The following is a 13,987-nucleotide window of genomic DNA, read 5'->3' on the forward strand; positions in this document are numbered from 1 at the left end:
CAGCATTAGTAGTACGATAAACCAATTGGACAACATTCGCTGCATCTGCATTAGTAGTGTGGATCAACAGTAAAACCATATTTTGACTGAGATAGCTGATGTTTGATTTGATAGTCTTTGGGCCTGTATTTCGTACATGCTTCCTTTGTAACGCAGTGTGTTTCCATTCCTTCATCAGAGTCTCCTCTCCTGCTGGCGGAGCTGTCACCTGGGCGAGCCCAGCAATTCGACTGGAAATCCAGCTGTGAAACCTGGAGTGTTGCGTTTTCCCCCGATGGCACCTGGTTTGCCTGGTCTCAGGGTCACTGCATTGTCAAACTGATCCCGTGGCCACTGGAGGAGGCGGATCTGTAAGTGCCTGTCCTCAGTTTGTTAGAATGTCTCTGAAATAAATGATGAGCATTTCTAGTTTATCTCTGAAGTGCATCCTATTATTTCAACAGTGTTTCCCTCCATATTTCTTCTTGCTGTTTTACTTGCAGGACGGAGCCCTTTCGTTACATTATTTCAGACAGTCGTTGTAATATTTGGATGCATGTCCTAATCTACTTTTTCCTGCGGGAGATTAGGCTTTAGAAATTGTAAATTTATCAATTCTTTATAAATTTGGCTGCCCTGGTTCAGTCTTCATTATTTTTATGCCTAATTTGGTGCGAATCAGTCAGCGGTCTCAAATTTCGAGGCACATTTCTTTAGTAAAATTCTATAATTTGCCCTTATGTAAAGTCGTCTGCCAATTAGAGCCATATTCAGGATTGTCTTGGTAATTACTGAACTCCCACATCCTCCTCCGAGTAGTGCAATAATGGACAACATCTGTAGTAATCAGATTATTGCACGATTTTACTGCAGTGAAGATAGTCGTGTGTTAAAGAAGTGGAATCTCCATTTACGGTAACACTGTCAGTAAAAAAAAAAGCAGAATTGCAGCAACATATACTACATGTGAGAGGTCCGCTCATACTAACTTCAGAATTGATTTTAGTATGAAGCACTTAGGGCCCCGTCCACTCATGTTTGCACTGAAGCCACCCACAATGTAAAAGCAGGGAATCATCTCTTTGACACTGCCTTACAGGAGCAGAGGGGGTTAAAACTGCAATACATAGACATCATTGTAGCACAAAAAGATATAACACCATATCTGAAAGAGACTATTTGTTATAGATTCCTTACCTTAGAATTACCCCCAGGAGTCAGACTGGATCTGGAGACATTTTTCTGCGCATTGGTAGGAGGCGTTCGGCGACTCCGCTTTCATCTGTGTTCTCACTGGATTGACATTGCAGTATCTACTTATACCCACGTGCGCTGACATCAGTTCTGTCTTTTTCCGCGCCAGCCAGTGCAGATCCAGAGAGAGCGGAACCTTCAGACACTTTTTGACTATTTTTCAACTTTTGTGGACTTCTTTTCAAGTCGGTTTGACTCCTGGTGCACGTAGGGATGTCACGTTGGACCGATTACAAGGCTTGTGACGCCTGTCACAAATTGATGTCCGTTACGGACCCTCACCTTGTGTGCCTCGTGTGTCTGGAGCGAGACCACGACCCCCAGTCGTGCTCCGACTGTCAGGCCATAAACCCAAAGTCTTTGCGGGAGCTGTCCCGAAAGCTTCTGGAGGCCTGGCAGCCTACTCGCGCCGCTCAAGGACCCGGTCGCGGGAGGGGTCACAAAGTCGTCCCCACCACTCATCTTAGAAGTCTTCGTCTTCAGGTAACTCGAAGCACAAAAAGAAGGCGAAGAAGCATCTTCTCTCTTCGCGTTCTCCCCGTCTGTTGGCCGACAAATGCGGGATGCGGTCGGTGGTCATCCTGCGCCTCCGCCCATGGAGCCTGCTGGGTCAGCTCCTAGCCTCCTTCCTTTTCCGGGAGCCGGAGCGACCCCTACCCAACTTCATAGTTATTACAAAGCCCTTCATTCCATCTTTGGGCAGCTCAACTCCGCCGGCGTGCCTTCGGGCCCTGCGGACTCGACTGGGGGTTCGAGGTCATCAATCCTGGCAGCTCCGGCCCCGCAGGACCCTCCGGGATCTGGATCAGCGCCGATCGACCAAACGACTTCTCCTCTGACGTCGAATCGACTGATGACACCTCCACCCCCTCCGATGCAGGTTGTGGTCCCAGCGGATTCAACCCGTGCCTCCACCCTGACCTGAACACTGAGCCCGACCGACGTCGACCGATGCTGGATCTTATGCCGACTGGTACTTTTGTACCACTGTTCTATCCTGGCATTCCCCATCTCCCTGAGTGGCAGCCAGAAGAGGGCGAGGAGGACAGGGAGGGGTCTATTGACCCTCTAGCAGACCAGTTGAGTGAACCGGACTGGAGAGGGGAGTTGGGTGATGCCAGTGGTCTGGACACTTCACTAGACCTCGGTATTCTTTCTCCCCCTACCATGGCTATGAAGGAGGGAGCCTCATACGCTTTGGTGTTGTGTAGGGCGGCTGAGGCCTTGGGCCTTGAGCTTCTTTTGGTGGCAGTCGGACTACTGCTTCAGCCGGCAGCTGCCTCTTGGGAGCCCCTGCTGCCGTTCAATGAGGCCCTCACTGACATGCTTCTGGGCTCCTGGTCCAAGCCCAGCACAGGGGCTCCTGTGGGTGGATGATTGCCCGACGCCACCACCCGGCCACGGGCGACCCAACTTTCCTTTCCCAACACCCTACCCCTGAGAGCTTGGTGGTTCAAGCCTCTACTTCTAAGGGTGTATTCCCTACTGCTCCCCCAGATAGGGAATCCAAGAAGCTGGATCATCTTGGGAAGAAAATGTTTTCTTCTGCCAGCTTAGGACTGCAGTCGGTGAACACTGCATGTTCCTTTGGCAGTTACACCCACTCTGTGTGGGACACGGTTGCGCAGGTGCTGCCACAGTGTCCGGAGGAGGCCCGGGCCACTCTCTCCTGTGCAGTCGCTGAGAGCTGAGATGCAGCAAAGTTTGCCATAAGGTGTGGGCTGGACACCGCCGGCTCGCTAGGCAGAACGATTTCAACATCTGTAGCCCTGAGACTCCACGCCTGGCTGAGGTTCACTGGCTTTTCGGGCGATGTCCAATCGACTCTTTTGGACATGCCCTTTGATGACTGTCACTTGTTTGGCGACAAAACGGACAACGCGCTTGAGCTCTTCATGGAATCTAGGGCTATGGCCAGATCCTTGGGCCTCGCTTCCTCTTGCCCCACACAGTCTGCTTATCACCCCTTTAGTGGCTACGGAAGGGGTGCCCCACCACATTCCGCCCAGAGCCACAGGCATACGCAAGCTGCCCAGCCTACGCACCAGTACGTGGGACCCAGTGTTGTGGGTCTGGGGGCCAGAGGGTGGGCCTGTCCACCAGCGCCCCCTCTGCAGCAGTCTCCGAACCTTCCTAGTCCGACCCTCCAGGGCCACCAGTTGCCTGTGAGTGGCTGGAACCGCCATCACCTCCCCCACTGGCAGAACATTACATCGGACAGGTTGGTTTTGCAGATAGTCCGAAGGGGATACTCCCTCCCCTTCGAGACTACCCCCTTCATCCATGCCACCTACATTGCATTGCATGTCAGAGGATCACTTGGCCTTTTCCGTCAGGAAGTTGTGGCTCTCTTGCCAAGGGAGCCATCGAGCACGTCCCTGTGCCAGAAGTGGGTAGTAGTTGCTACACCCACTTCTTCCTGGTACCCAAGAAGGACAAAGTCCTGCGTCCTACCTTAGATCTCAGTGACGACAACCGCTGCTCCGGAAGGAGAAGTTCAAGATGTTAACATTGGCTCAGGTTCTGTCTGCTCTCGACCCTGGAGACTGGATGGTAGCGTTTGCCTTGCAGGACGCCTATTTCCACATCGCCATCCTGCCGGCCCACAGGCGTTACCTACAGTTTACGGTAGGCCACGAGCACTTTCAGTTTACCGTGCTCCCCTTTGGCCTTACCATTAAGTGATGGCAGTGGTTGCAGCTCATCTGCGCAGATCAGAGGTTCCAGTCTTCCCCTATCTCGATGACTCACTGTTGAAGGCTTGCCCACCTCCAGACTATGGCAGACCTCATGCATTCACTGTGGTTCACTATCAACATGCCGAGTCACACCTGGCTTCCTCTCAGAAGCTCTTTTTCATCGTAGCGGTTCTGGATACAACACAGTTTTTGGCTTATCCTCCTGAACAGCAAGTCTGGGATATTCAGGCTATGATTCTGATCTTTCAGCCTCTATCACGATTTTCGGTCAGAATGACCCCGAGGATGCTGGGCCTCATGGCCTCCTGCATGCTGCTGGTGGACCATGCCAGGTGGCTTATGTGGGCTCTGCAATGGGACATGAAGTTCCATTGGGCGCAGCATCAGGGGAATCTTTCCGATTGCGTCCAGATTGTGGAGGGCACTGCACATCAATTGGCTGTGGTGGCTAACGAACCAGGATTGGGTCAACAGCGGGTCCCTCTCCCTTCCCCAACCAGAGTTCACAGTGGTGACTGGATCACTTCTGGAGTGGGGCGACCACTTGAGAGAGGCGGAGATCGGAGTCCAGGCTGCACATCAACCTTCTGGAGTTTTGGGTGTTTCGTCTTGCACTGAATGCATTCCTTCCATCTGTTCGGGGAAGAGTAGTGCAGATGTTCACGGACAACACCACTGCCATGTGGTACTGCAACAAACTGGGCAGGGTGAGGTCGTGGACGCTATGAACATGGCTGGAACATCAGGGCATATCTCTGGTGGTTCAACACCTGGCAGGTTCACTGAACGCCAGTGTGGACTAATTCAGCCGCAGGTGCATGATGGATCACGAATGGCGTCTTCACTCGGGGGTGGTGCAAGGTCTCTTTCAGCAGTGGGGATAGTCTTGGTTAGATCTATTCACCACCAAAGAGAATTCGCAATGTCAGCAGTTTTGCACAATGGACTTTCCAAGGCGGCACTCGCTCGGCGACGCTTTTCGTCGCGAGTGGAGTTGTGGTCTTCTATACACCTTTCTGCCTATACCACTTCTGCCCAGAGTGCTGAAGAAGATCAGGCGCGACCGGGCCCTAAACATTCTTGTGGCTCCAGATTTGGCACAAAGAGTCAGGTATCCCGAGCTCTTGCACATGGCTATCGACCCCCCGATCAGACTACCTCTTCGGGAGGATCTTCTGTCTCAGCAATAGGGGGCGGTCTTCCAACTAAACTTGTCCAGCCTGCACCTCCTTGCGTGGAGATTGAGCGGTGACAGTTGACAGCTTTCGACCTTCCTCCCGAAGTCTGTAATGTTATCTTGGCAGGCGTCCCTCCACCAAAACGGTATACACCCGTAGATTAAACAAATTTGTGCCATGGTGCACAGCAAAGGCTGTGGATCCCTTCTCTGCTCCTCTTTCTGAGGTCCTTTTGTTCCTCCTTTCTTTAGCCCAGCAGGGCTCTGCTCTGGACACTCTTAAGGGCTATCTATCGGCCATTTTGTCCTTTCGTCTGCTTCCTGATCAGCCTTCTCTTTTCAAGTCCCCTATTGTAAATAGATTTCTTAAGGGCCTTACTCACCACTTTCCTCCTATTCTTTTCGTAATGCCCCAGTGAGAGTTGAATCTGGTCTTGACTTACCTTATGTGCGCTTCTTTCGAGCCACTACAAAGTTTTCCTCACACACTCTTGACCTTAAAAACTGCATTTCTGGTTGCCATCACCTCTGCTCGCAGGGTGAGTGAGCTTCAGGCTCTGTCTTCTAGGCCTCCTTTCCTTGCTGTTCATCTGGACAAGGTTGTCTTTCAAACTCAACCTTCTTTTCTCCCCACTGTGGTTACCTCTTTCCATATTGGATAGACCATCACTTTGCCCACCTTCTTCCCGCCCCGCATCCTTCAAAGGAGGAAGAGAGACTTCACTATCTGGATCTTTGTTGGCTATGTGGGTGCCAAGAAAGGTCGGGCCCTGCAAAAACGTACCATCTCTCAGTGGGTCGTTCTTTGCATCAGAATTTGTTATTCCTTGGCAAAGAAGGAACCTCCAGTAAGACTGCACGCCCATTCTACCAGGGCGACGGCAGCCACTACTGCTTTGGGACCTGGAGTCCCCCTTGCTGACATCTGTCAGGCAGCCACGTGGGCATCCCTGAAGATGTTTACAAAACACTACTGCCTGGACTGCCAAGTCCGGAGAGATGGCTTCTTCAGCTGTTCAGTTTTCCAGGACTTTCTGTGTGAACTTGGTTCGCAGACCCACCGCAGGGGTTGGTCTCGCTGGGGTATCTATTCTAAGGTAAGGAATCTATAACTAATAGTCTCTTTCAGATGAACAAGTTACTTACCTTCGGTAATGATATATCTGTAAGAGACGTATATTAATTATAGATTCCTTACCTCCCCACCCATCCTCCCCGTTCTGCGAACTGACTTCTAGGGTAAGGGACTTCCTTTCGGGGCCCTAGTTTTGTGCACCAGTGGTCAGAGTCTTGCATGGCTCTGCGCTTCTAGTGTGGAATGTCGTGTAAACTACTAACAGCGCGTGATGGCGGCATCTACGTAGATACTACGACGTCATTCCGGCGAGCACAATGCTGATGCTGATCACGAATGCTGAGTCAGTCGACGTCACCTACTGACCCCCGGGATACTGCTACGAAGAAATTTCTCCGGATCCAGTCTGACGCCTGGGGGTAATTCTAAGGTAAGTAATCTATAACTAATATATGTCTCTTACAGATATATTGTTACCGAAGGTAAGTAACTTGTTCTTCTAGTACATTCAATAATGCGTGAAACAACTTGTCAGTGGCCGGAAGAGGAAAGGGAGATGTGACCAGGCGCACCACACCAGACTGGATCCATTCCAAAGGACTACCCATCACATTTTCACAAGTTTCGGTTTGCCCATACTGCCCCTATTTACTTTCATTAAGGAAAACCTGGAGACTGATATTAGTGTTATGACTGCCATGCTGTCACTTACCAAGCTCCTATCAGTCCTGACTACTGTACCAATAGCTTCCATCAACGCATTGTAGCTTTCGACATCGCCTATTCCAATAGGCCGTCAGCTACATGCTGGAGAGTGTAATGGAAATGCCATGGGGGTAATTCACTGCACTCCCATACAGATGGTGCCGCCAAAGACAAGGGATACAGATTTTTTTGTGGCAGAACCAGTACACTCTGGTTGAGCATGCAGATGATGTGATGCAGACTTCCAGTACATTTTTTATTTACAGTTGTTCTGATACCTTGATTTATTCACCCTTTGGATCAGCTCCTTGCCTTACTTTATCTGTAGGGAAAATCCATTCCAAACATGGCTCCTTCGTTTGTATCCAATAGCTTTCCGAACTCCACTCCATGGCACATGATTTGTCTCACAGATATTCCACACTTGCGTACCGTATTATTGGGACCTTGTTTCAACTATTCACTGCTGTACCCTGGCAATTTTGTTATTTGTATTTCCGAGGAAAGTGAAAAGGAGGTAAAAGATGGTACACTAAGGCATGCGCACGCTCCTATGCCAGCATCACAGTTGCATAGACGCCGATGGGTTTATGGCATTGAACCAATAGAGAGAGTACCCAAGGTGTTACATACGTGTATGCGAACATGAATAGACTGGAAGCAATGTGTGATATGTTTGTACCTTAATTTCCTTGCAAGTAACTCTAGATGCCATTGCCTGCTTGGCGGCGACTCTATCTGTAAACCAACAATAGCTCAGAATAATAGATCCCTACAACAGATCATGCTTTTTGTATAATCAAGTCCATATGTCATTATTTTCGCATACATATGAGTCCCCTCGTATATTCTAAAGAGGTCTGTAAGATTGTTAGATGCTGTATGCTTCTCAACCTGCTACGAAGCGCTATGTGCCTTTTTTTTTTAAGGTAAAAGAAGACGCACCAACTAATGCAGCAGATGAAAAGCACATGGAAAGCAGTCACTTAATTAGTGCACACATTGTGAATATGTATAGATTAGTCTCCCTAGTGTATCTAGTAAAACAATCCCATTCATCCTTTCCCAAACCATGCCAACCACATTGCAGTTGATTGTATTGCAAGTTATTTTCTTTTCTTGGATGTACAAGCATGGGACTGGAGTTATGGATGGCTTCAATGGATCCTGTGGGTGGCATTAGTGGGTCTCTGGGACAAGGAACAATGATGGTGTGGGACATGTTAAAATACTGTTCCTGTGCAGTAACAGGGCATCGGAGATGCTTTTTGCTCTCTCATTTCAAGATCGTTGCCATGTTGGTTACGTTATCTGACATGACTGCATTGTCTGCTGCAATATGTGCATGCTCCATATTTCGGCATCCTTGTTCAGTATTGTTGTGTTTGTGTGGTATTAAACTTCTCCAGTATGGTCTTATACAGATTTGTATGCTAGAATCTTCCCTGTTCGCGTCCCACGGTAACCGTAATAAAAGCAGTGCTAAAGCATTAGCACTAAACTTAATTGAAGAACGATAGGAATTAGTAGCCAATTCACATTGATTTAATACATCCAAACTTCAGCCAATCAGAGCACAGACTCTGAAGCACTCATCCTCTGCAGAGCCGCTATACCTCAGATTACTTACAGCACGTTGTGTGTTAGGGAGTCTCTCTGAGCCCTGCTCAGTCAGTGTGTTACAGTTAACCTTTTGATCTGCGCTTCTCTAGTTCGTCTCTAAACCTCCTATCAACATCTGAGGTACAGTCTGGAAGTGTGTTTGACTGTGTTTTCTCACAGTATATAAGAGTCTAAAAAAGGGTGTTCAGGGCTTGTGGAAAATCCAGGCTCTATTCTGAAGATCCACATAAAGATTGCTTATATTCTCTTTAGCCGCAACATTAGCCGAAAGAATGCAAGTACTGCTGTACTTTTTCTGTGAAAACCGTCAAAGACCTGGAGGCTAAATTACTTCTGTGGCTGTAAAAAAAAAAAGGTCTATCTCTGACTGATTTAGAGTGTGAGGAGGAAAGAGGGGGACTTATCATCTGATAGAGACTGTAAAAATTCCAGGTCCCACAGCAGCGAGACCAGTTTGCAAAAGAGAACAAGCAAGGAGTCGACTGGCCCTTACTCCTCTCATAACAGGTCTGCTACATCGTTTGCATCTGCTTCTCCTACCCCATTCAAAGAGCCCTTTTCTAAGAAAACTCGGCTGTTGGTGGCACCATCGACAAAGACCTTAATGTCTACGGCATCCATGTCTCAAAGATTATTCACACTAACTACAGTGTAGACCGTGACTCCCACTATGTCAAACTGTGACGACAACACCGTCATCAATGTTGATGAGGCCGTCCTCGATGACGAAGATTTCCTTGTTCATGACATTACCACCGGTTCTGTCGACATAGGTTCCGGTCAGTGTCAAGTCATCGATGTTAATGGTGCCATCAACTATCCCTTATCCAGTAAGGGCATGACCTCCTCTTTGCCCCAAGATTTTTCAAAACTTTCAGCCCTGTAACCAGGACATCTCCTCGATTTTCAGGAATCTGATAATGAGTGTCTCTTTGGCCCTGCATATAGTCCCTCACAGTTAAAAGGTAAATGTCATGAATCCGAGGATGAGGATACAGACCGTGATCAGTCAGCCTATCTTGGAGGTGATTACTCTTTCTCTGACAGGGGACATCATTCTGCTCAAGAATACAATACATTCCAGGAGCATAATCCTTATGAGGAGCAAGAGGATGAGCAGCATCAGGTACATGAACGCTCAATCATCATCCAAATTGCATTGGTCGCAGACTTGTGCATGATGTTAGGGGACTATTTACAAAAGGTTCCCTGATGCCAAGTCTACTCAGCAGCCCCCACCGAGGCTGAAAATCCCTGACACCACTCCTGCTCCTCAGAACACACTTAGGCCTAAAAAAGACACACCTATATCCTGACACTTTCCATGAAAGTGAGTCACCTGCAGCTGGAAGAGGGAGAGATCAAGTTGGATCCTAATGTTCATACCAAGTGGGATGGTAATGTTCATACAGAGTGGGATGATTATGTAACACCATTGCCAGCTTCTCCCACTCTGACAGTGGATTCTCCGCCAGTGGATATTGGCAGTTTCCACGACTTGCTTGAGAGAGTGCATCTAAGCGCTTCATTCTTCCTATGGCAGATAAACAGAGTGTTTCCTGTATAATTTTAAGGGGGGAACTCAGGGCACCACTCGTGCTATCCCTATTGTTAATTTCAGATGGCTGCAAGTCCTAAGAATAATTAAGACCCCTGCATCTGTAACAGCTGTTATTCCAAAACTAGACAAAAAAGTACAAGGCTCCTGAGGGTCCCCCGACATGTCTCATTGGTCACCCTAGACCGGACTCTGTCATCATGCAAGAGGCGCAGAGAAGAGCAAAAAATCCTTTGTCACCGTTTACAGCTCCTCGGGATAAAGAAGGAAGCAGACTTGATAATTTAGGTAAAAGGGTCGCTGCTATTACAGCTACTTCAATCAGGCCTCCAATGCTCTGGCTGTCCTTGGGCGGTAGAACCGCCAAATCTGGTCAGGCATTCCATCTCTTTTAGAGTATCTCCCAGGGGACAAGAAGAAAGAGAAAAAATAAATCTTTACAGAGGGAGAAAAGCCTGTTCCAAAATTGCAGATGTGGCCATGGAAGTTTCTTCCAGAGCCTTCAGGCATATGGCAGGAGCAGCAGTATTGACACGCCAAGGGTGACTTAAAACGACTGCATTCTGCCCGGAGGTACAGACCAAGATACTAGATATGTCCTTCAAAGGAGAAAAGCTTTTTGGAAAACACGTTGACCTAGCTCTGCCATCTATCAAGTCTGATACAGACACTATTAAGTCGCTGGGAAGCTTGGAGCAGAGGGGTTTCCGGTCCTTTCGGGGTAAGGGTGGAGGCCAATTTACCACCGGATCGCAGTTCCAGCACAGGTTTCAGCCCTACTCCCAGCAGGGTTTTCTTTCACAATATCCAGGCCAGCCCTACAGACCAACCACATAGTCTACATGTTCCAGACAGCTGGGGTGCCGCCATCCGACAGCAGGAGGAAAATCTCAGGATCCTAACGGAAGACAATGAAGTAATGCAGGCTCATGTCACCTCAGTCCCACTTCAGCTAGGTCACACGTCCTCCAAATTCTCTGATTAATTCAAGCTCATCTCTCCCGACAGATGGGTGTCAGACGTAGTCCGGCATGGTCATACCCTGAAATTTTTTCAAAGGTCTTCAAGTCTTGCTCCACGTAAGGCATCACATCGTGATCTTCCCGTCCTAAAGAAATAAATCCAATTGCTTCTCTCCAAAAAAGCAAGAGAGGAGGTGCGTGTTCAATCAGCGCAACCAAGGCATCTATCCCTATTTCTTCCTTAGCTAGAAGAAGTCAGGAAAGTGGAGGCAGGTAATGGATTTGAGGCTGTTGAAGAAGTTAGTCAAAAAGCAACCCTTCAGCATGCTATCTCTTCAGGACATTTTGCAATTGATGGAGTCTGAAGACTATCTCTCCTCCCTTGATCTTATGGACACATATGTCCATGTTCTGATGCATCCAAAACACCAAAGGTTTCTCAGGTCCGAGATGGCAGGGTGCCATTATCAGTTCAGGATGCTCCCCTTTCAGTTAAAATCTGCGCCCAGATTATATATCGAGTGCATGGTGCCAAGGGGCGTCTTTCCTCAGACTTTCCAGTCACCCGGTGTTCCCCTGTCTGGATGATTAGTTAATCAAAGTTCCCTCTTTCCAGTCTGCAAAGAAGTCCATAGAGGCCTGTCTGCAACTTTTCCAAGCCCTAAACCTCAAGCTCATCTCTCATTTATTCCAGATCATTGGTGTTTCTAGGAGCAATCCTAGATACCAAGCTGTCAAAGCCTTTCCCACAGAAAAAAGGATTACTCACTCACAGGCAATCTCGCTATCCCTCTCTTCAAAAAAGTGTGCTTCTTTGAGAGCATACAAATCTATGCTGAGGATGATGTAATCTTGCATCCCATTAATTCTGAATTGTTGCCTTTGCATGAGTCTTCTTCAGGAGCAGCTTGATGTACAGTGGACACAATGCTGTGGAACTTTCAAGGACATGATCTTAATAACCTTGACGATGGAAACTGTGATGTCCTGGTGGCTGTTCAGAACAAACATCTCCCAGGGTCTCTCTTTCCTACCTGCGATGCCTCAAGTGGTGATGACAACAGATGCCTCCCTCGAAGGACGGAGAGCCCACCAGCAGTATTTAGAGGTTCACAGGAAATGGTCCAGTCAGGAAGCATTATATCACATAAATCTCCTATAATTGAAGGCGGTCTTTCTCGGCCTTCAAGCCTTTCTTCTGAGGATACGAGGCACGTCTGTTCTGGTGAGGACAGACAACACTACCACCATGTTTTATCTGCTCAAGCAGGGAGGGATTAGATCACAGGTTCTCTCAACCCAAGCACAACAGATATGAGAGTGATTGGTAGCCAACAACATCTTATTGACAATAGACCATGTCCCAGGAGCGCAAAACAAATATGTGGATTCCTTCAGCAGAACAAATCAGCAATGCCATGAGTGGGAGCTCAACCAGACTCCATTATGGGACTTTTTTCATTCTTGGGGGTATCCTACTCTGGATCTCTTCGCCTCATATCTCAACAAAAAATGCAAGTTCTTCACTAGCAGATTTCCCCAGCCAGGATGTTGGTAGAACGCCTTCCACTGTCTCATAGGCGGGGACGTTCGCTTAAGTGTTTCCCCCATTTCCACTCATTCCGAAAATCTTACAGAAAATAAATTGAGAAACTTGCTGACTCATTCTAATTGCCCCGGTGTGGGCGAGACTGTACTGGTACACCGAGCTTCTTCGCCTACCAGAGTGCTCACACATTCAGTTCCATTTGACGGAGGATCTCCTCTCGATGAACCAGGGTCAGGTGGTTCACCCGCAAATTCACACTCTGTTTGTCAGCCGGGCTCCTCAACATGCTGAATTTGGAGCTCTAACAATATCAGAATAATGCAATTCAATTGTTCATAAAGCTCATTCTCCCTCTGCGATCAAATGCTACTCCGCAAAGTGGAAAAGATTTTGCCCATGGTGTGCTTCAGTCTTACCATCCTTTCTCATCTACACCTGAACAGATTCTTCCTTATCAACCACATTTCGCCCAATCAGGTCTTATATATGCAGCCATTAAGGTGCACCTATCGGCAATTTCTAGATACAGACACATTCTGGGCAATTGTCTTTATTGTCTAACATGCTCGTGAAGGAGTTTATGAAGGGTCTATTCAGAGCCTACCCTCTTATCAAGCCACCACTGGTGCTTTGGCAGATGACAGTCTTATTGCAGCCTATGGTATCTCCCCTCGAGCCTATTTACAAATGCCAATTAAAATTCCTTTCATGGAAGGTGTCATTTCTGTTGGCTATTACATCTGCCAGGCATTTTAGTGAGATTCAGGTGTTCACAATCCAAGAGCCTTACATACAGTTCCAAGAAAACAGAGTAGTACTGCTCACTAATCCTTCCTTCATCCCGAAGGTACCTTCACTACAATGAGCCAATCATTTTGTCTCCATTTTTCTCCCATCCATCCTTGCTTGCAGAGAGAGCTTTGCATTCTCTGAACATTAAGCATTGTTCGAAGTTCTACTTGCAAAGAAGAAAACCTTTCCCAAAAATCCAGTCAATTACTAATTTCATTCTCCAAGAAAGGGCCAAGCCTGATCGTGGGCTAGTATTGCCAACTGGGTCTCAATAACTATAGTCTTCTTTCACAAAAAGGCCGGACATCCGCAGCTGCTAAAGTGAATGCTCACTCAACTTTAAACATGTCCGCGTCCCTTCAGCCCTTTTTGCAAGCGTGTGTCTACTGATCTGCAGGGTGGCAACGTGGGCAAATGCCCATACCTTCACAAAGCATTACTGCCTAGATTCCTGCAGTAAGGCAGATGTGGCAGTTGGTCAGGCTCACCTGTGACGTCTTCTTTCATAAGGTATGCAGCTTTTCAGATGAGAACTTCTTTGTTATTCTGTTTTAATGGTTGTTTAACAGTTTTAATTATTTTTCTGCTTGTTGTTCCTTAATGCTATGCTGCAT

General features: G+C 47.8%; 1 protein-coding gene across 4 annotated transcripts in view; it reads left to right on the plus strand.

Annotated features, from left to right (window-relative positions):
• WSB2 (WD repeat and SOCS box containing 2) overlaps positions 1–13,987 on the plus strand; it is a 366,828-nt gene that overhangs the window by 79,788 nt on the left and 273,053 nt on the right. For all 4 annotated transcript variants that reach the window (XM_078667115.1, XM_078667114.1, XM_078667113.1 and 1 more), the window contains exon 3: positions 179–350. In XM_078667115.1, coding sequence (XP_078523241.1) covers positions 179–350 — 172 coding nt within the window. The remainder of the gene's footprint in view (positions 1–178; positions 351–13,987) is intronic.

Source organism: Lissotriton helveticus, chromosome 11, assembly GCF_964261635.1.
Source record: "Lissotriton helveticus chromosome 11, aLisHel1.1, whole genome shotgun sequence".
NCBI lineage: Eukaryota > Metazoa > Chordata > Amphibia > Caudata > Salamandridae > Lissotriton > Lissotriton helveticus.